The following is a 21,965-nucleotide window of genomic DNA, read 5'->3' as shown; positions in this document are numbered from 1 at the left end:
AATTTACATCAGTAAATTATTGTAAATTCTGTTTGACCAAACGAAAAGTGCTTGAATGTAATTTGGCAACAAAATTGCTGTAGTTTTTTTAATATCTTCACAAATAGTTTGGAATTGAACTGATAAAACTGATAATTGAAGTTATTTTATATTGTTAGATTTATATTATTTTTATATTGTATGTAATTGAATAAATCATCTCCATAATACTGTTTATTATAAATATCTGTTAGTGTAAACTTAACAAAAATAATAGTAAGAGAATATAATAATAGTTATATACACTTGCAGGTAAGATGAATTAACTTTTTAGGAGAAGCTATAATTTCACTATATATTAAAGTATTCAATTTGTGTTGTAAATTAATAAGTAATATAATGCTTAATAATGCTTAAAACAATTTCAGATTTGTTATAAACTATGCTATATAACTAATCCTATCACCTTCTTAATCTTAGGTAGTTGTTTCAATATTATTCAGTTGTGTTGTTTCTTCTATAGTTGCAGTAATACTTTTCTCGGTCGTGGAAATTATTCCTTCTTCAGTTGTAGTTGCATCTTTGTCATTGTCAGTTATATCTCCTCTTATATCAATGTCATATTTCTTTTTCTTCTCTTTTGTAGAATCTTGTGAGTTTTCGGAACAGTCTTCTATATGTGCTCTAATATCTATTAAATTTTTGATATTTTGATTACAGTTCTTTTTCTGTTTTTGATTGGTTCTATTCGGATTTTCACCAAATATACTTGCAATTAGCTCACGTACCGTTTCATTATTTTGAAGATCTGTTGGATGTTCAGGCACAAAAGAGTTTAATGGTTCAACATTTTTTTGTGAATTGTTTCCAAACATATGTAAATTATTTTTATGTACACATGACCCTATTGTATGATTTTCAAGTTTTTGAATAGTAGTTATTATTGATTTGAATGATTTCTGTAACTCTTTGTATATTTGGTGATTGGATACATTTTCTGCCTTTTTATTAGAAACACTGTACTGTATCTCTTTTGTTGATTTTTCCAAAAATATTAGTTTATCTAGTATTATCTGAAACACAAAATTTTAATTTCAAATAGTAATGTACTTTAATTCTAAATTAATGAAATCAACTGGTTATAGGAAAATGTATGCATGTGTAACAATCTCAATTATAAATGAGTTTGATAATATCAATTTTTTTTGACAAATATAAAGAAGTAATGTGCATGGAATCAGAAGATTTTCTCAATAAGTATCACTTGAACCCTCTATTCCTATTTAAAAAAGTACCAACTCCATGTAAGAGGGTAAAGTTTGCAGGTTTTTTGTGATAGTTACATCTTTAAATATGCTTTTATTATGGTATTAAGTTTAGAGGTTGGCTCTGCTATAATCACACTTTTCTATAGTGGCATATTTTATTTCATTAACATCTAAGAATATGCTCAATCTTATTTAATTTAAAAGTACTTTGTCATATTTTTATTGTTATAGTACATACCTTAGTTGTTGTTGCAGATACAGTTGCTGCGCCATCATTAACAGTACTTTGAACTAAAGTAGATAATATATTTAAATCATTCCCAATTTTTCTTATATCTTTCAGCAGCATTTGACTGTTGGCTGTGGATTTTTCAAAAAGAGATATTATATTCTCATTTGCTTGCAATAAGTTCCTGTTTATTCTGCTATCATGGTTTTTCAGATTCTTTTCAAAATTTTTAATATCCTTCGTTTCAGTAGCTAACCTAAAAAATATATTATATATATTTGCATATATATATATATATATATATATATATATATATATTCTTAGAAAATGTATGTGAGCAAATAAACAACTATGTCACTGGTGCCAAAAAAAGTATACATAAAAAAATATTATTGTTGGTGAATTCAATCTCAAACTTACAGGACTCATGTATAAAATTTTTCTCGATATAATTATTGTGTTTATTAGCTGAATTGATGAATTAATCAGAGGATTTTTTTGGTAGGTATGGGTTCATAGAAATCTCTTACTTCTTTTCTAACATGTCAATGAGTTTATTCAACATGACGCTGATTTCTGATTCTATTTGAGACTCGTCCATTTGCAGCCTGTGACAGCTTTCCAAAAATACATCTTGGTTTGTTAGAATCTTTTCAAAGTTTGCTGATAGTTTTTTTTCCAATTCTTGATAATCAGCACCTTAAGATAAAATTTTAGTTGATTACGTCTCAAAATAATAATAAAGAAGGAGTACTTTTATTTTAAATACTGTTTGTATGCTTTAATACTTATTTATGTATATGAGAAAGTACTGCGACTAGTGTTCTGAAAATTTGCTTGCATGGGTTTTCCGAAATGCTCGATTCAGGTGAAATAATTTCAGTTTTCTGAAACTTCCGGTTATACCGGAAGAGGAAACAAAATTCGTTATTTTAAACGGAATGCTATGGTTTTTATTAAATTTTTAGAATCTACACGAAATTTCAATGTAACTTTATATTAGGCATCGTATGCCTAAAGTCTATCATTTTCCATAATTATTTCACATTTTCGAAATTTTGAGTCAGGTCCAATATTTTTGGGATTTGGACAAATAAAACAGCTTTCAAAATCTGTGGAAACATTGACAAAAACTTATATAGGGTGTTCAGAAAATGGTGCCGAATTTCGCTATCTAAAAACTTCAAAACCATAATTTTTTCAAATGGCAACCCCCAATTTTCTCTTTACCATTGGATTCTACGCTTTAAATTTTTGTAGAAATTTGAAAAAACTGAAATCTTTATGGTTTTTAATTGTCGGTTGTCTGTAGTGACCAAAAAAAGCTACCATATCAACAAACAAAGAAACAATGAAAACAGCTTGACGTTTAAGTGTGGCAAAAATGTTCATCATGTCTCGTTTAGGATTTATCAATGAAGATTATTTCAATTATTATTCATATATATTAAATTCTGGAACTTTGTCAAACGGTTGATTCAGTAAAATACTGACAGTAATTAACCAGATTAAATACCACAACTTGTTTGAGAAGTTTTAATACACCCACTGAATAGCTTGGATATTGCATCATCTGACTATCATTTGGACAAATAAGAAGACGTCGAAAATAATGTTGCCTAATTTTCGTGAACCACAGAAGTTCTACTATGATAGAATTATAAAAATATTCAACAAATGACACGAGGTCTATGATGATAATAGGACCAATATACTTTAGTAATATCCTTTTTTCAAAAATAATAAGAATATATTGCGTATAGAAAAAATCCCATCTCAGAGGTTCGGAAAGCTTTCGTAATTTTGATATTTATGATACTCACCTGTATTGAATTCATTGCTTTTAGGAGTTATTTTTCCAACTTGTATCATTAAAGATCGCAAACCGTTTTGTAATTCTATTTTTGTAGCGTTGGCCACTGATGTTATGCCTTTTATACCATCCTCAGTATCGTAATTCATATCAGCAACCTAAAAATTGAAATCATACATTGTTTAAATAACCTCGGAATATGTCGATCTAAAAAGTTGGACACTAATTATTAAAAAACATCGTTTCGTAAATTTGGAATTGAACATACCACATACTCATTTTGCAATGGTTTACAATGATTAAAAATGACGAAAACAATTCTTTATGACTTGCCTAACGAAATTGTTATATTTAGTTATCTATATTTTACGTCCTGGACTAGCCCAGCCTATAAAATGTATAAGAGTTGATATCCGAACAGCTTTGACAATATAAGATCGATTCACTACACTAAAATGATTAACTATATTTGGCTGTCAACATGGTGAATTCCACAACATCTCTTCCCATAATATTAGTACAATAATATAGCTAAAATATATTAGACAAAACTGATATCCATTTTGAAGTAAAGCTACAAATTCTGGAGTGGATAAGAATAGAGCAGAAACCTGTCAGTTTATAAATGATAAAGTTGACATTCAGTCAAATTCTGTTTTCAAATATTTTTATGACCACAACTTAATAGGTGGCCATTTAATAGTTTAACTATTGCCACGTTACATTATTCATCCAAAATCCAAATTATATAAATTTTAGTTTCCGAAAAATACTTTTCTTTCTATAGGATATGTTATTTACTTGAAGAATAACCATTAATCATGTACGCTTGATTTGAATAATGTGTTAGCAAACACCATGACTCCATGTTGAATCTTGTACGGGTCAAATAGCAAATACGCAAGCTTCATCCATTTCAACTAGGTATGTCTCATACCCCCATGTATAGATGTAAGCAATGACAAGTTTGGAGCCTTTCTAGCTTGTGAGTCTGTAACTATAGCCGCTTTAGTGAAATAGTGTTTGTATGTCATGAAACATGGATCTTGAAGGAAAAAATGTGCCGAAGAAGTTCACGAAAAGTTGAAATCTATCTATGGTGATTATACAGTAACTTTCAAGATTGTTTTCGAGTGGTATGAACAATTTAAAAGCGGCAGGTCAGTATGTCTTTCGACCTCAAAAAAAAAAAAAAATGATGGAACTCTGCAAAAAATGGTCAAACTTGTTCGTTCAAGCAAACTTTTAAGTATTTGATAGCATTATGGAGAAATTGACATCCCGTATCAGTAGAGTCAATCAAAGTCTAACATCATGGTCCCTATTTTCTTCGATGTGTGGACATAGAGCGATCAGAGTTTGTTTCGAGGAGAACAATTTAAAATTCCGAATTTTATAGGAAGTACTATACACATTTGTGAAATAATATGTGGAGAAAACTCAACCAAAGGCTTTCTTATTTCACGCGCCGTGCTACAGAGACGACGACAGCGCAGATGAAAGCCATACCAAAAGAGGCCTTCCTGAAATTACTCTAATCGTTGATTTAACATTGGATAAGTGCATTACTAGCCGAGGGCAGTATTTCGTAGGAGAATAATTCCAATTTTATATGTTGTTAATGAAATAATTCATCGCATTTTTCGATCAGTCCTCTTAGACTTTATAAGATGTTATCATTGATAATTTGTAGAATTTTTACTTTTCATGTTTTGTATATAACAAGTAAATATTTGATCTTTGAGTAAATAAGTTCGATAAAACAAATTATCGTCATTACAATAAAGTAATGCCTTGTACACAACTTAATAAATAGTACATATTTATCAATTCCATAACTAAACAAGGGATAAGATGTTTGTAGGTAGCACGTCCGTGACTTTTTTTCAAGCAGGCGGACTATCGAGTAATTTCAGTTGTCATGCCACTACTCGCTATCGACCTCGCTAACACGAGTTGAGACAATTTCGTTGCACTTGGAAACAACAAAAAATCTCATTAAGCCATTTAATTATTACTGTCACTTTCAGACCCTGACAGGTATCCATAAATGTACAGATAGTGATGGAAATGTAACCGACCGCGAGCGAAGCTAATTATTTCTGGACTTTTCTTTCGATACAATTTTCCAACAAATAGCCAGATATTTTCAATTCACCTTTTCCACGTGATATTCGTTTATAAACCTAAGAAACTAACCAGTTTTGTGACGGCTTGAAACACAACAAATTTGATTGAATTTCTTTTCCCAAAGTTATTATAATTTTAACTTGAATGAACCTCTGATTAAATTTTTTAACGACGTATTTTAGTCTAAGAATAAATAATTATTTGTAAATGGCAGAGCAAGAAAGGGGATTTTTAGACCTGTTGAATTCAAATGGGTATTTCACAAGACTTGAAGGATTTATACAAAAATAGCTATTGCTCGCTCAGTTTTGTATAATCCTCACAGACAATTACATACGAAGGTTTTCTGAAAAGTTTCCGACCCCAACCACAATATTTCAGCACTTAACAATATAATTTAGTCACTTTGGACGCTTCGTTTGTGTTTGACAGTCGTATGAATAACTCGTTGTGTGAAGATATGAAATATTTGTTTTTGAAAGGCAGCCTACGTCTAGGCAAATAAAAGAGGAATTGTTAGACACTTTGTACGGAGATTCTGCACCATCATTTACGATTGTAAACATTTTAACAGTTGAAATCAAACGTGACCGTATCAGCTTGACTGACGACGAGCGTTCGGGCCGGCTAAAAACAGCGACAACTAGCGATATCATAGAAAAAGTTCACCAAATAGATTTAGCTGTAGATGGAACCTGTATCCACCACTGCACTCCTGAAACGAAACAATAGTCAAGGCAGTGGATTGCAAAGCGAATCATAGGATTGTGCTCATCAACTATCTTCAAACAGGTGGAAGAATAACAAGAGATTATAACGAATCCTTGTTTAAAAAGCTAAAAAAAAAAATAATTGCAAAAAAGTGATCGTATTTTGTGAAAAAGAAAGTGCTCTTCCATCAGGATAACGCATCACACTTCTGTAATCGCCATGACTAAAATTGAAAAATTATACTTCAAATTGTTTGACCATCCACCGTATTAACCAGATCTGGACCCCAGTTTTTCCTATTTTCTAATCTTTAAAGTGTCACTTACAGGAGAGATATTTTGATCAGATGATGACCTTATTATATACGTCAACGCCTATTTTGAGGAAGAAGACGATAACTATTATTTAGAAGGATTAAAAACGTTAGAGCTTTATTGAACTAAGTGTATACACTAATCTAAAAAATGAAAACAATTGTCTTGTCTCTTCGTTAAGTGGTGAACTTTTCATACAATCCTCGTAACAAATGCTGATAAGTATTCGTAAATGTATACGAGGATGGTATCAGAAGAACCAGCCCTGACATATAGATGGTGTTAGTTTCTTGAAAAATACCACTGTATTAAAAATTACACAATCTATACAGCGTATGTTTCAAGTTTGAAGACGCCTCGTTGTTTAGTATTTATTTGGCAGTCATCAGTATTAAACGTTTTTAGTGAATTTGTAAACATGGAAAAAATTGGTTATAGTTATGTGATACAATACTTTTATTTGGAAGGCCTTAGCCCAACCAATATAAAATCTGAAGTAGATTCTACTATGGGTGAGACTGCTCCTTCGTTATCAACAATAAAATATTGAGTAGAAGAGTTTAAACGAGGCCGTACGACCTGCGAAGACCAGCATCGAAGTGGTCGACCAAAAGAGGGGACGATTCCAGAAATGTTCAAGAAAATCCACAAAGCGGTACTAGATGTCAATACACTGGCTGGGAACAAGAATGAATGGATCTAATTTCAACAGATAAAATTTGTACTCAACACATAAATCGATATGCCTACTATAAATTTCTTTGGTCGTTCTATGAGATACGATCTACCGCGTTTAAATTTGCTACTACAACTGCAGGTGTAGTGGCAGTCTCCGAAATGCCATGTCAAATTCTTGTTCGGTGGCTTCAAAGCACGTTTATTTACTAAAAAATAACGACTGAGGTGGATAAATTGAAATACCATATTGATTTTGTTAAATTTTCAGTAGTTGATCTTTTGTCAACGCATAGTCGTCAGGGTTGTAATGGAATCTTTTGAAAGGGTAGTCCATGGGAATCGTTATTATTCACAACTTAAATGTAGAGTTATGTTCTCTCTTTATAAATAAAACGGAGCAGTACAATACTGGACATGCTCAATTTTTTCTTCAATTACACTTTCACGTTAATAAGAAATGATGGACAGGCTTTCAAGCACGTGATAACAATAACGGTGGTTCGCATTCTAAGATTTTTATTTAATTATTTAAGTATTCAAAATTTCCGTTTATTATTGAGTCGATTAATTTTTAGCTGTTTTGGTTATAAATATTTTTCACTCATTACTTACTTTATTTGCATAATTGTTAAAATCTTCTTTTAAATCCACCCTTATTTGCTTGAGTAACGTGTTCGTATCTTCAGATATTTTGACATGTTGACTGGTTTTGTTATCGACATATTGAAGATTTCCAATAATATTGTCGTGTAATTTATTCATAGATTTTCTGTTTTCAATATTATATTTCGTTAATAAAGTGTAAGTGTGTTTACATACCTGAAAAATCAATAGACTTGATAAAGGAAACCGTACGAAGTATGGCTCTAAGTAATGGACTGATTGGGCTTGAGCAAACAAGCAACCTACAGCTAATACCAAGAAACATTATGTTAAGAATGCAGTGACTATCGTTACAGTAGACAAATCAGTATAGCTGTAGTCTTAATCCGTATTAGAGTTTTTTCACCGAAAAAGTATAACAGTTGGGCAAATAATTATTGTAAAATTTCGAAAAAATCAGTTCGTGCAATGTTTATGTAGGTACTTGTACTATCATTTAAAATAACGCAAACTTATTGGAAAGGATAATAACATGAAACGAATAGTGGTTCTCTACTTATGATCTCGAATGAGTAAAACCAATGGCCAATACAATTATATTATTTTCAATTCCTTGCCGAACTTCGTTGAAGAATAAAGAAAAAGCGACCGGAAATGTGGAAGGACAAGTCGGCCGGCTTATTTTGGATTGTTTGTCAAGAGCTGGCGTCTCAACTTTCTTAATTACCGGATATTGCGCCGTGTTCCCTAAGGTGTAATCTACACAAAAAGGAACAAAATTTGAGTTTGTTAAACCGTGAAGAGAAAGCAACACGCGTCTTGAAAGAGCTGACAGAATAATGCTTCGAACACTATTTCAAACAATGGAGCGTTAAGTGATAATAAGTAAAAATGTACATAAATTCAAACAAAATGTTTTGCAGCGCCAGATTGTTATAGGAACTCCTCGATTACTGGATACACAGATTTTTTCTAGAAAGACCCGATTCATTAAAAATGATTTAGTTGTTTTTAGTAAATACATTGAAATATTATAATTATACTTTTATACTAAAACTTCTTCGCCAACAGATGTACTGTAAACTAGTATTAATATTCATAACTTACATTCATATTGTCTTCTGTTACATTTGCTATTTTTTTTTCTAAATTATTATAATTTCTTGTTAGATTCTTTATACCAGAAATGGTGATGGATAACTCATTTTCAAAGTTAGAATCGCGTTTCATCGCTTCTCTTTCCATTTTTTCCAAACGTATGCCAGTTGTTTCTACCGTTTCCTAGAACAAAACGTTATTATTTTTTAAAAAAAAGACGTTCCATTACTTGGCGAACAAACGTTTATGGTCAATGAATGTCGATTTTTGAACACTTCAAAACATCGGATTTATTTGAAATTTCGCACACTTATTATCAGCTGATGACCATACAATTCGTGCCATTATCCTGATCAGCGTCGCCAGTAATTTTATAAAATGAATAAATTTTATTGGGGACCCGAGTTTCCCACATAATTTGAAAATTATTTATTTTTATACAAGCAAAATGCAAAAAAAACATATTTAACGTTCATAAACTGGCTTATCCGACTTATCAATGTATAATCTTCATCATTATCTACTCGTATATATAATATTCTCTAGTTCCTCCCTTGTCTTTTATAATTTAGAACTCAAATTAATATTTGATACGTTCAAAAACAAGAACAATAAATATTACAGACACAAAAAGTGTAAGAAAAGTCATATATAAGTGATCTCAATGACCTATAATTCATTCGTCAAAATGATTTTGAACCTCCGGGAAAGCGCAAAAGGGGACATTATTCTCAGGATCTCACGGAACAAATGAATGTAAATGTTGGAATTGGTACCTGCAAAGTTTATTAAACTGTAGAAAAATAATAGAAAGGCCAGTTTCTGAGTCAGTCATGACATGATTTTATCAAACCGTCGAATTGAGCTAAAACGGAATATTTCATACGAACGCGTTTATCATATAGTTCACGTTAATTTGGACATGAGAATAATTGCTTCAAAATGGATCCCCAAATGTTTGAATGTTGACCAAAAGAGTGCAAGGGTAGAAGCATCGCGTTCGATCTGTGCTCGATTTGAAAATGATGTAGCCTTCTTAAACCGAATTGTTACTGTGGATGAGACTTGAGTACATTTCTGAGACCCAGAATGAATGAATGAATCTCCTATAATCGAAAGGACTTTGTATAAACTAATTACACATAAAATACCTGAAGCTTTACAGAACTAGTATCAATCTTCCTCTCGATATAGTTCAACCTATGATTTATTCCTTCATATATCGAGTCTAATTTTCTGAAAACATCAGTCTTGGTCAAATCGTCTTTGAAATTTTTAGTACTAATATTCTCAGATATTTTTCCCAAGTTAAGCATCATCAATGCCTCCAGTCTAATAATTTTCGTATCTAAACTTTCCAGTTTTTTGTTATATTGGTCTAGTTTAGTTTCTAGATTTTGTGATAATTGCATGGAGTATACATTATCTAGATTTCGCAATCTTTCTTCTATGGAACCCAAAATTGTGACAATGTTCTGAAAAAAAAAGTTTAAATGTTTAAATATAATTTAGCGCGATAACTCTTTTAACAATAAGAAATGAGCATCGAAAAACTGCTTTATTCAAATCTAGACACTCATCTCCGGGGTACTAGATCCCAAAGGAATGTCTATATCATCTTTTGAAGTCGGAACTGCAACTCATAATACCATTCAAGTTATAAAAAAACAGCAATGAACTTAAAGATAAAGCATGAAAGTAAATTCAACGACGCTTTAAATAAATTTAGTAAACAACCGGCGACAAAAAATCTCTGGCCTCATTGAACCCTTCTCCTATTTCACTCGCCCTTTAAACTCGCAAATGTACTTGTTCTTCCATCATAAACAGCCTAAAGTCATAAATGTGTCTTTTCGAATGAACCTCTTCACCGAATGAACTCTCCCAAGAGTCCCTGATTACGGCATCCATTGCACTCAATTAAATTATTTTTCAAAGCCGATCTGGTTAGTGGACCGAGAAGTAAATAACTAATCCAAACTCTTCATATACCCACAATGTATCCCATAGCTTCACAGGAAATTGTTTCAGCCTTGAAAAAGCCGCATTAAGAACTCATTTCTCCTGGTAAAATTCTAATAAACTCCACCTGTATCCTCTCTTCTCCTTCTAGGAGCACCAGTGTAGGCAACCGTGCCTACTTAGCTTTAACCATATCTTGGGAAGGAAAACCGTCCAAAATATGATGAATTAGAACTTAACTAAAATGTTGAATCTACAAATTTAATAACCTTGACATTTAGACCTCCTTAAGATCCGTTCGACACCCCAACCCTCGCTTTTTAGACTCTTTAAACGGCCGTCTAACAGATATGGTTCATCCTCCCTCTGAAAAGCTGTTACTGCAACAAAAACAACACGCCTCTATCGCCTATATTTAATTATTTGGTGCTGAATAAATACGTTACTTGCGTTATTTAATGTCATTCTGTAATATCTGTGTAAATTAGGCTTAAGGCTGTGTTGGGAATTTTATAAAATCCAGTTTTTACAGTTTTTTATTGTTGTAATGTTTTTATTCTTTAACCTGAATGAACAAATTCTTTTTAGATTTTTATTTTGAGTAATAGGAAATACATATATTATTTGCATTAATATTCGTGTGATTGGATTTTTCTATATTCAATTCAAACCGTTAAATTTCCAATGTCAAATAAATAAATGTCAAAATGGCCCATCCTATTCTTATATGATTATTCGTCGGTCGAAAAAAGCCTACTGGAGTTTTAGCAGGAATCCCGAAAATATTTTGAGGATACTCAGTGAACAGATCATCTAAATAACCTGATCTTCCTCCTGTTGAACATCTTTGTAACAAGTTATATAGAAAGAGTGATTTTTCAATGGAAAAAATAGTTTACTTTAAAAAATATTTTATTTATTATTAAACAAGTTCCGTGTTTGTCTGCCATAAATTCTTTATTTGTCTGAAATCGCTTTTTCAAGTTTCAAAACAGAAAGTAAATGCAGTGCGGCTGAATTTTCGTAACGTAAGTACAACACATTGTAGTGATTGAATAAAACTCTTGTTTCCAACAAATGCTTTTGCTAAATAATCAATAAAGATTATATCTTTGGAATCTCAAAACACTGTGGGCACGACCTTATTGGTCAAAAAATCTGTTTTTTTTTCTTGGGAGCATCTCCCTTGGATAAAATCCATTGTTTCGACTGTATTTTTGTTTCTGGGGTATAATGTTGTTATTCATCTAATGTAACTTTTAATGCGAGCGAGCATCAAGCAATCGCGACAGCCCCCTTGCAGATAACTTTTTCATAAGACAATTTAATAACAGAGGACTACTTATAAATCATTCCATGGAACGGAGCACTCTCATATAGTTACTTTTCCTGTTTCTTCAATTGTTTTTCCACGTAAAAATTATTTATTCTGCATTTTTACCCAATACCGAAAACAGTTTTTTTATGAGTGAAAAAAACTACTCTATCTAACAGATTTGGTTAAAATATTGACAGTTAACAACATAGATACGGCGAAAAGTAACAATTTAATCACCGTAGCGAAAATGTCAATCTCAAACTATCCTTATATTATTTTGAGAAGTATTATTTTTCAAATTACCATCCGATTGGTAATTTTAAGAAATGTTTAAAAGGTTTATTGTTGTAAAATGTTGAATTTTTTTGATGTAAAATATAAAAGACAAAAAATATTTAAAATGTTTCCTACAAAATTGCCCCATATCATTTTTGACGTTTTTCTAATAGAAACCAAGATATTTGCAATAAACAATTCAATTTTATAGCCCATCCGCCTGGAATATTGCAAAATTAATCTATAGTAAATTATAAACAACATAATATAATAAAACTAATTATCTGATATTACTTGTTAGATAGATAGATATGATTCAAAACAAAAACGTTGAAATATTCCAATAGTTTAAAATTCCAAGCTGTTAGCCATAAAGAATTGTTTATTGCAAATATCTCGGCTTCTATTTAAAAAACGTCAAGAGTAATTAAAGACAATTTCATAGGAAATTTTAATACCTACATTTTAGAGGATATTTTTTTCCAAATCTTCATAATTATACTTTCTAGAAATAGTATATTATATTATAAAAATAAAATTATATTTATTCATAACTACAACGTTATAAACGCTTTATCGAGTAGGTAGGAGCTGCCATTCTGATACATATTCAATTCAATGTTTGTCAGATTTGAATATTTAATTGCAAAAATGTATAGAGAATTCCAATAATGCCTCCACACTTACATATTAGTCGGACTAGTTACTTCCAGTATAAAAACACTTATTCTACAAAGTCTCACAAACTATACGATGTTTTCAAAATAAATTATTGAATAATTAAACCATAAACAATGATTTTAATTTTGATAATGAATTATGTTTACGCCTTGAGAAAATTCTACTATTCTAGTCTAAACTGAATTTTAACAGGCTTATCGCTTCATTTTATTGAACTATTAGAGCAGAATTGAGTTTTCTTTATATATTTTCGATAAGGATAGCTCGGTACGTTATTAAATTTAACATATTCTTGATCGGACGAGCTATTTTGAATATATATTCGCATTATTAGTAATAGAACTCTTTTAAAAGGAATACTACCTGATAAAGATGTAGTGATAATAATCAAATAGAATCATACACATTTTATTATCATTTTAATAAGAGTCAAGAAAAATATGCTATAAATTCGGAAACCTCGTGCGAATAATTCCTTATTTTGAATCTAAATCTAAATCAAAACTTTGGAATTTATCGTTGAATTTGATAAAATTTAATACTCGGAAACTGTATTCCTTCATTGGAACATATTTATAATTATTATAACTATTTGTAAGTGAAGCAATTTTCTGTAAACGGAAAACAAATTATTTTAGATGATAGTAAATTTAAAACAATTCTAAAGATTCGGGGTATTGAAAATGGTCTTGGAATCGTCGACCACTTACCTGTTGCTGCAGCGCACTCTGAAATTTATTAATATGTGTGGAGCTTTCAGAATTATCAGAGGCCCAACACGAACAGTAAATTGCTATTTCATTAAAACACAAAAACCACAAGAACCAATTCAGAATTTTCTTACGCTTCATATTATTAACAATATTAAAAACTACCCGCAATAAAAACAACTATACAAATAATAAATTTCAGTTTTGAATTTTTTATTGGAAGACCTATGCCTAGAGGCAAGAATTTTTCTTGAAGGTCCAATTTTCGAACAAGTTAAGCTGGAGAGAATAAATTGTATGTACCGCACGCGAGTAGAACGCAACGCGATTTGATTGTAGATTCTTGATTGTGGTAGGTTCAGAAGTCAGATACGGTGTCGTTTTTAAGATATGACACACACGACACCATTTCGGTGTCCGTCTTCAGGTCGTCTGGCCGTCATACACCGCCGATTATAGGGTGTAAGTTTCAAATAGATCCTTCGAAATTCAATTATACCTAAAATTATAATGCTATAACCGCATTAATATGTTGAACTGATTTCTAAAATTTTTTACCAACTTTAATTCCATTGATAATAATGACATTATTGTCAATTTTATATTATACCAATTTCCATTTCTCATGGGTTAATTGTGCTTCTATTAATTTTATATTTAGTTAGTATCTATTTCTGAATAATAAGAATAAAATAAGAATGTTTTAATAAAAAGAAATAACGAGCGTTGCTATCACTTCGGTATTTCTTAATAAGAGATTCAACAAATTTGATAAGATTAGGGCTTTATCTCATATTTCTTTAAGTTTAAGTATGATAATTTCGTGCTTCAACGCGATCTATTCTTTTTATTTATTGAAATATTCAAATATTACTTTTTTCATAGTATAGTTTTTTCACGTATACTGAGTGAAAATAAGCAGGTGTACGTTCACAGAATGATGTCTTGAGCGTAAGAGTGCAAAGTGAGTGGTCATAAAACTTTTAATAAGTAATTGCCTATAACTCTATACCACAGCGTTAACAAACAGGAATCGCCTAGATTCCCTATTCACCGCTTCAAATTGGAGAAACGATTATCTTAACGTGCGGAGTTCGTATTATAGAGGTTAAGACACCGGTATTCCGTGGGAAGAGGATAGCAACCGTTTCAATTTTATTATTATGAACTAACAGAATTTCAATTATTTATAACATAAAATGTTAACTTACAAATCGGTATGGGGCGCCCTAATCGTTTTAGTTGGTTTCTCCCTAGGCGTTTGTCCCCTATGAGTTATATTTGTCAAAGTACGCATTCCAGACATTCATACATATATTTTTATGACTCTACTGCAGCTTTTTAGTAATAAGATCGGTAAATCATTGCCATTTTCGTTCTTCGTAAATTCCAAATGTCTCTTGCCGATCTTTAACTAGCACTTACTCATAACATTGTAACATCTAAGTGTCAGCTCTTCTGTCCCAGCCTATCTTACTGTCTACCCAGTATACATAAAAACCTATTAGATCTTAATCTAATCTAGAAGTTTCAATTGTCTGGTATGTACGCATAATACGGTATGTAGGTTTCTTGACTGATTCCAAATTTAATTTATTATCATGGTTAAGAACTTATTATGTTTGAGTTCACGCTGAAGAAACATTCCGACGTTATGCAATATTGAGTGTATGTTGTATTTCCAAAGCTATTATTTGATTAGGATTATCATTCATTTTTGTAGCGTCGACCATCTCGTATTTCCAATACTACTGAATATATCGTTTGAAAAAGTGACAATATAATTAAAACAAGTAAAGTAGAACTGGAAAGACATCACAGTAGTTATGAAAATTTGATTGCTTCTAAAAAAGCCGACATAGAATATTGCAAAGTAAATATTGTTATTGTACGTATCGTTTTTTCTACTTGCAAAAGACACTTGCAATTTTTTTTAAAATAATGTTCAAAATTTGCCTAAATCATTTAATATAATAATAAAAACAAAAATATTGCCAAATTTTACGTTTACGTCAATAAAATTGACCATAAATAAATTTTTTGAATCTGGCCAGTCCTACGTGGAAGTTCATTCGGTCTGATTAAGAAAAATACGTAGACAGAAAATCATACCTGATCGGACTGGACTAATCTAATAAGGAAAACCTATGAAAACTTTGGAGTTACATCTATGATAAGCCAAGACTTTATTCATTTTCAATATTTGACTTTTTCTTTTAAACGTACTGAAAGGGAGAATGATCAATTTATAAACTCTGAAAATTGCCAATATTTAACAACATAGACAAAATTACATACCAAGTCCCTAGCGAAACAAAAATTATTTAAAATGGGAAAATTTATTCTCATTATTTGAGTTCATTTAGCCGACAAAGAACTTGCCACACGAAGAAAAAAATAGCACACCCCAAACAGTTACATTTTAGAGGCCGAAGAAATACAAGATTCAAATTCAAATGATGATTAGAATATGGAATATTTTTTTCTTTTACTAATGTTTATTTGGTCTTTTTGTAGCATTTTTTGTGTTTTCTAATAGTTATTTTAAGCTTACAAAATTTTATTCACAAACATTCTTCGTTTCTTTTTATTGTTGTACCCTTTTGAATCTAACCCCTTCATATGGAGTTGGATTGTCGTGGGAATCAAAGTTGTGTACCAACTTTTAGATCAATTTGATAACAGGAAAGTGGTAAGTTTAAATTTCGCAATTTGGCCAAAAAAATCAACAATAGAGGCAAACTTAAATAAATCATTTTAAAATGCCTTCCTTGGTAAAATGCCTTTAAAAACACGTGTACCGATAATGATATTATATGTAATTTGAATTGCTAACGCTAAAGTCGAAAGACCTGAAAGACTTCTTGCAATATTCTCCATACAACCTCGACAGGAGAAAATGCTAAAGAAGGACCGGAGTGCAAGGACAATTTTCATAAAATTTTCATTTTATTAATTGAATACTTCACCTTCACTTAACGTATTTTTTGATATTCAGAACTACATAAATAGATTTTATTTCTAGTTAAGGTAGTAAGTTTCTTTTTATTAAGTATAAATTATGAGTAAGACAAAAATGACCCTCAATAATTAAAAAAGGAATGCTAAGATAAATGGGTATTGTAATGGATTACCTTCTCTACATTTGTAAACAATGTAACATATATCAATATGTATTGTAACAAATTTTTATAGCAACTTTTTCAAGATCGGTTTTTTAATAAAATTCCTTAATATGAATGAGTGAATTTATTTCGATGTGAATATAATTTGTTGTTATATGTCGATTTGATCTTGTTTTTCGCGAATGTAACCTTGGGGATACCTTGCTTGGGTAATCCCTTTGCAATTCCTTTGTCATCCCAGGCCTTGTTGACGCGGCTTAAGCAAAATGAGTCGATTTATAACTGTAGGTGAAGCCTGGATTCACCTTTACATTCCTGCATAGAAAAAACATTCAAGACAGTGTATTGATGTGAAAAAGGTGAAGACGGTTTCATAACTCTGAAAAGTAATTGCGACCTTTTTATGGGGTAGCCATGGGATTCTGTTCATCGACTATCTCCAAAAAGGTGAAACGATAACAGGAGAGTATTACGCATCATTGCTAAAGGGAGAAAGTGTTTTCCATCAAGGCAACGTATTCACCAGAGACTTTTTCTTGTTTCCCAACCTTTCACTTTCCATCAGATGAGGACGTTGTTACATGCGTAGACGACTATTTTGAGGAGAAAGACGGCAATTATTAGACGTTAGAGCATCGCTGAAAAAATGTATAGACTTGAAATGAAACCATATTGGAAAATAGAACGGATTGTAGAAAAAAATTATGTCGTTTATTTGTCAAGTCGGATTTTTTTTGGATATGGGCATTTCACTCATCACATGAGTGAATGATATGAATCGCTGAATCTGAACGTCGAATCTAATTTTGTCTTTGCGGCAATTGCTCTTTGATAATTGATATTCTAATATTTAATATTATATTGTTGACAGAGTTAAGAAATGAATTTATAGAAGTCTCTCGAAAAATAGGATGTTAATAATTGATAAAGACGCATCCTTTTCAATGATGATAAATTTATAACATTATTCGGTAATGATTAATATGAAAACCATCTATTTTGTAATATGCCACATTAGTGGTGACATTGTATCGCCATTTGTAAATGTCCAGTTCCAAAAAAAAAAACGAAATTCGTTTGCACTTACATCGTTTACAAAGTTTATTTGAATACGCTTTTGGTCCAAACCGAGCAAACGCGGTGCGGTACCAAGGTGGATAAAGCTTAGCCTGCATAATTGTTCAATCAGTATTTTGCAAATACAATCTTTCGATGTGGCAGTTGCCTCCTCTATCTCTCCAACCTTGATCCGACGATCGTCCAATACCATTTGGGATACTTTTTCGATAATGTCCCTGGTTCTCGCAGTTTTTGTCCATTCCGACGTTAGTCAACCCGTTACGGCCCCCTTTGAATTCAGCTGCTCAAAATTTCACGATCGTAAATGCGTGTTGCGTAGGCCTTTACAAAAAAAATATTTAATGGCAGCTCTATACTCAATTTCTTCTATTTTCTGAAAAATCTTCACAACGAATCACTTATATGATTATCAAACAGGAACTAAGTGTCCGAAATGGGTGAAATTTTAGTGATAATCTCTAAAAATATGCGCAAATATATTTCCTAACTGATATCTTCAGGTTGAGATCGGAATCTGTTCAGACAGTCGTTGTAGCCCAGCAAGTTTTTATTTTTTTTTATCATTAAAAATTCATCTTCCGGAATTTCCAAATACACGTTTGTCTCTGCCATCACCTCCCCACTTCTCTGAAATCGCTTTCCACCAAGCCACTTTCTTAAGTTCGGTAACAGAAAGTACTCGAAGGAAGCCAGATCAGGTGAATATGGTCGATGAGGCAATAAATCGTAATGGAATTCGATCATTATTATAATTACATCGGACAGGAAACATCTATCCACATAAATGAAATTTTGTAAACAATTTATTGAAGTTAAAAGATTATTTACCGTAATAGAGAAATAAAGTAGATTCTAAAAAATGTAAATCGAAAAAAAATAGATTTATTGATAATTTGAAAAAAGTAAAATAAACTTGGAAAACAATATTCATGTGATAATGAAGGATCGAAATAATCAATTTCTTTCAGCTGGACAATATCGAAATCTATTATTATACTCATATCTCTTAGCTGCTTAGCTGTAATTTTACCGTAGAGCTATTTTTTTTAATTCGTTAATCTTTGTAGCATTTTAGTTATGTTGATGAAAATTTTGTGAAAATTACCATTATTGATAAAACTATTTTCCAAATAATTTTGGATATTATTTAATTGTGTACTATTTCTTTGGAACCAAATCACATTAGAAGGTATCAACCTGTAGGAATAATTTGCTTCTAAATTTCCTTCCCTAGGATGAGACTATCATGTAGTTCCCTCAAAATACCTGTTCATAAGATAATTTTCTGGGATACTGAGCCGTACAGAAGTGTTCAGGTGACTAGTTTCCAAATGTCTTTCGACGGTGAACTGATTATTTTAAAAATGTATTGAAAATGTAGAATCAATTTTGTTTTGAGTTTTCACGAAATTCAATACATATGATATTGTCTTTAAATTATCTTATATTGTACTTTAAATCACCGGCAATAATCCCGTTTTATATATATTCAGAGCATTTCTCGACGTACACCTTTCTGTTTCTGTTTTGATATTGATCAATTTCGATTTTAATAAATAGAGTAATCAAAAAATGGAGGGCGAGTTTGGTGGAACAGTCAAGTTCATTGTAATTCATAGTAACCAATGTTCTATTGAAATTGAAACTGGAAGATTGGAAGTTTGTTGGAGTTTTTACACGGAAGTTTGTATTACGTTTTTTCAATTCTGTATACATATGTAATGTTTTTTCCAGTGAGGACGACGGTATAATGCCGAAACGGTGATGCACGGTGTTATTGAGTTCTCTGTTTTCTTTTCCATCAAAGTGCTAGATCCCTACAAGAATTTCAGTTTTCTAACTATTGGTCATTTTTAACAGTTCGTATTTTTATTTTTTATATCTAATTAAAAATCTATTAAGTTTAATTAAAAGGTTTTCCGATGAACATTTGTTTTTTGTTTGTTATGTTTATAAGAAAAAAGTTTAATACTGATTTGACGTAACTGGCTTAAATAAGAGAAGTTCTCACAAACACGAAAGCGGTACTTTTGAAATTCGCACATTAAAAAAACAGCCGTTCAATAAAACATGATGTTGCACAGATAAATTGATTTAAAAACCACTTTAAAATAAGAGATCTGGTCCATATTCAAGGTCCACAATACATTTAAATTTGTTTTTTTCAATTCGCCGTAATTAATTCAGACGATTATAGAGACTTATACGGCAAACGGGATTTACACTGAAAAAAATAACCACTTTGTAAAATATTTAACTTACGCAATAAATTGTTCGTACTGTTTTTAAAATATATCTACAAAGCCGTAATAAATGTCTCTTATCATTATGTTCTTTGGATTCTTTTTAGTTCACAGGTAATAAATTTAATGAGGGTTTGTTAAATTTGCCTGGATCTATGAGCAGAACGATTTCATGAGTGGCTTCTGTATTCTCTTATTTAGTTTCCATTTAAGTTTAAAGTGGTTGTGTGTAGTTAAGATTATTTTTAAACGACAATAATCATATATACGCTTCGCAGTTGCAAAATTTATATTGACAATACTTGTTATATTTGTGGAGAATTAATGATTAAGTCACAAGCAAGACTATTTAACAAAGATGTGATTTAGATCAAGACAAACATTAAGCTTCCCATGTGTGCGGTGCCAGCTGTAGCGTGCCATTGGTTCAATGAATGAAAGGAGAGAAAAGAAGTATGTGTATTGCAGCTCCAGTTGTCTAGCGTTGTCTAGAGAACCCACCAACCATTTTGATAATTGCTATTCTTATAAAAATGAAATATAAGAACGTAAGAGTGGAACCAAAAAACGAAAATTACAATTTTTAGAAAAGGAAATAGCACGTTTTCGACATTTTACAATGAAGAAAATTCGTTATGTGCCTGTACTGATATTGATTGTTTAATGCAGGAACTCAATTTCATGCATTCTTCTTAAAAATGGTGTTTGTTCATCAAACGAAAATTTAAAAACATCTATACAACCACAAACAACAACCACTACGAGCGAAGGTTTACGAAATATTCTTTCTTTGTAGGACAGTAGTGAACAAACTCTGTGGGGCTAGAAAGGTCCGAATTTCAAGCGGGATCTCAAAATGTTAAGTATATGTCTCTTGCAGTCCCAGTTACCATAGAAGAACTTATAGGAACTCATTCGTAAAAGTGTCTTGAGTTCATAGGTTCGTAGTTAATGAACTTTTAGATCCCTATAAATCTTAGAATATTTCCATTTCATTTTTTCTTGGCAGTTGTCAGCGACGATCAGAGTGAAAGGTTGCACAAAGATATCAGAGCATTGGAATTTTGTAACAAAGTATAGAAAGAAAAAGTAAATAGTGTTAAAAACAAATATTTTTGTTTTGTTAAATACTTAATATCAATTATACAAATATAGTCGATACACAACATTAAAAAACCTGTAACTATTCTGTATGTGGTTTTTTCAATGCAACAAAAGAACTTTACGTGCTACAGCTTTTTTCTGACCATTTTTATATTTACATAGGCTCATTTTACTATAATATGCTATTCAGCTTATGTTACAGCAAGATCATTAATTTTTTCCACCAGTGTAATCCAACGTTTGTGTAATATCTAAATTATGATGAATATTTTTTTGGAAACTTAAATAACTAGGCAATAAGGATTAAATTGGGCATTGAGGCACATATTACTCACAAAGAACAATACGAAATAATTCGGCCAACTGGTATAAGGATATCTCTAGGGTCAATGGCTTGGCCGGAGCAGACTTCTACGGAGGACACCTCAAAATAGGCGGAATTTTCTCGCTTGGGAATGTGGACGGGCGATATTTAGTCGAGGCCATAGAAACAGTAATCTCAATCTGCTTAGACGGCAGAGCTGCTACAAAAGCCTTATCTGCCGAAATAGTGTTCTCTAAGCTTGCGCTGCAATGCAAAAAAATCATATATAAACTGACTGATGGCTGCAAGGTCCTCAGGCAACAAGGACAACAACAGCAA

General features: G+C 31.4%; 2 protein-coding genes across 2 annotated transcripts in view; one reads left to right on the top strand and one right to left on the bottom strand.

Annotated features, from left to right (window-relative positions):
• The window catches only part of LOC130450912 (Golgi-associated PDZ and coiled-coil motif-containing protein-like), a 34,437-nt gene that overhangs the window by 1,348 nt on the left and 11,124 nt on the right, over positions 1-21,965 (top strand). The gene's annotated exons all lie outside the window — the stretch shown is intronic.
• On the bottom strand, positions 201-14,146 carry LOC130450913 (putative leucine-rich repeat-containing protein DDB_G0290503). Its single transcript, XM_056789631.1, has 8 exons — positions 13,771-14,146; positions 9,975-10,298; positions 8,833-9,006; positions 7,735-7,941; positions 3,300-3,447; positions 2,007-2,175; positions 1,486-1,732; positions 201-1,052 (listed from the first exon to the last, which is right to left on the bottom strand). Exons 1-8 carry the CDS (start codon positions 13,909-13,911, stop codon positions 456-458), a joined length of 2,007 nt encoding a protein of 668 aa, XP_056645609.1. The 5' UTR covers positions 13,912-14,146; the 3' UTR covers positions 201-455.

The sequence above is a fragment of the Diorhabda sublineata genome, chromosome X, assembly GCF_026230105.1.
Source record: "Diorhabda sublineata isolate icDioSubl1.1 chromosome X, icDioSubl1.1, whole genome shotgun sequence".
Classification (NCBI taxonomy): domain Eukaryota; kingdom Metazoa; phylum Arthropoda; class Insecta; order Coleoptera; family Chrysomelidae; genus Diorhabda; species Diorhabda sublineata.
This window is presented reverse-complemented; position numbering and strand designations above follow the sequence as displayed.

Bases quoted from the DNA above. Each gene is read 5' to 3' on its own strand.
- LOC130450913 (XM_056789631.1), bottom strand. From the start codon at position 13,911: ATGAAGCGTAAGAAAATTCTGAATTGGTTCTTGTGGTTTTTGTGTTTT. The intron at 2,176-3,299 runs GTGAGTATCATA...TTTTATCTTAAG, and splicing joins AAGCAATGAATTCAATACAG to GTGCTGATTATCAAGAATTG. The intron at 1,053-1,485 runs GTATGTACTATA...TTTGTGTTTCAG, and splicing joins TATCTGCAACAACAACTAAG to ATAATACTAGATAAACTAAT.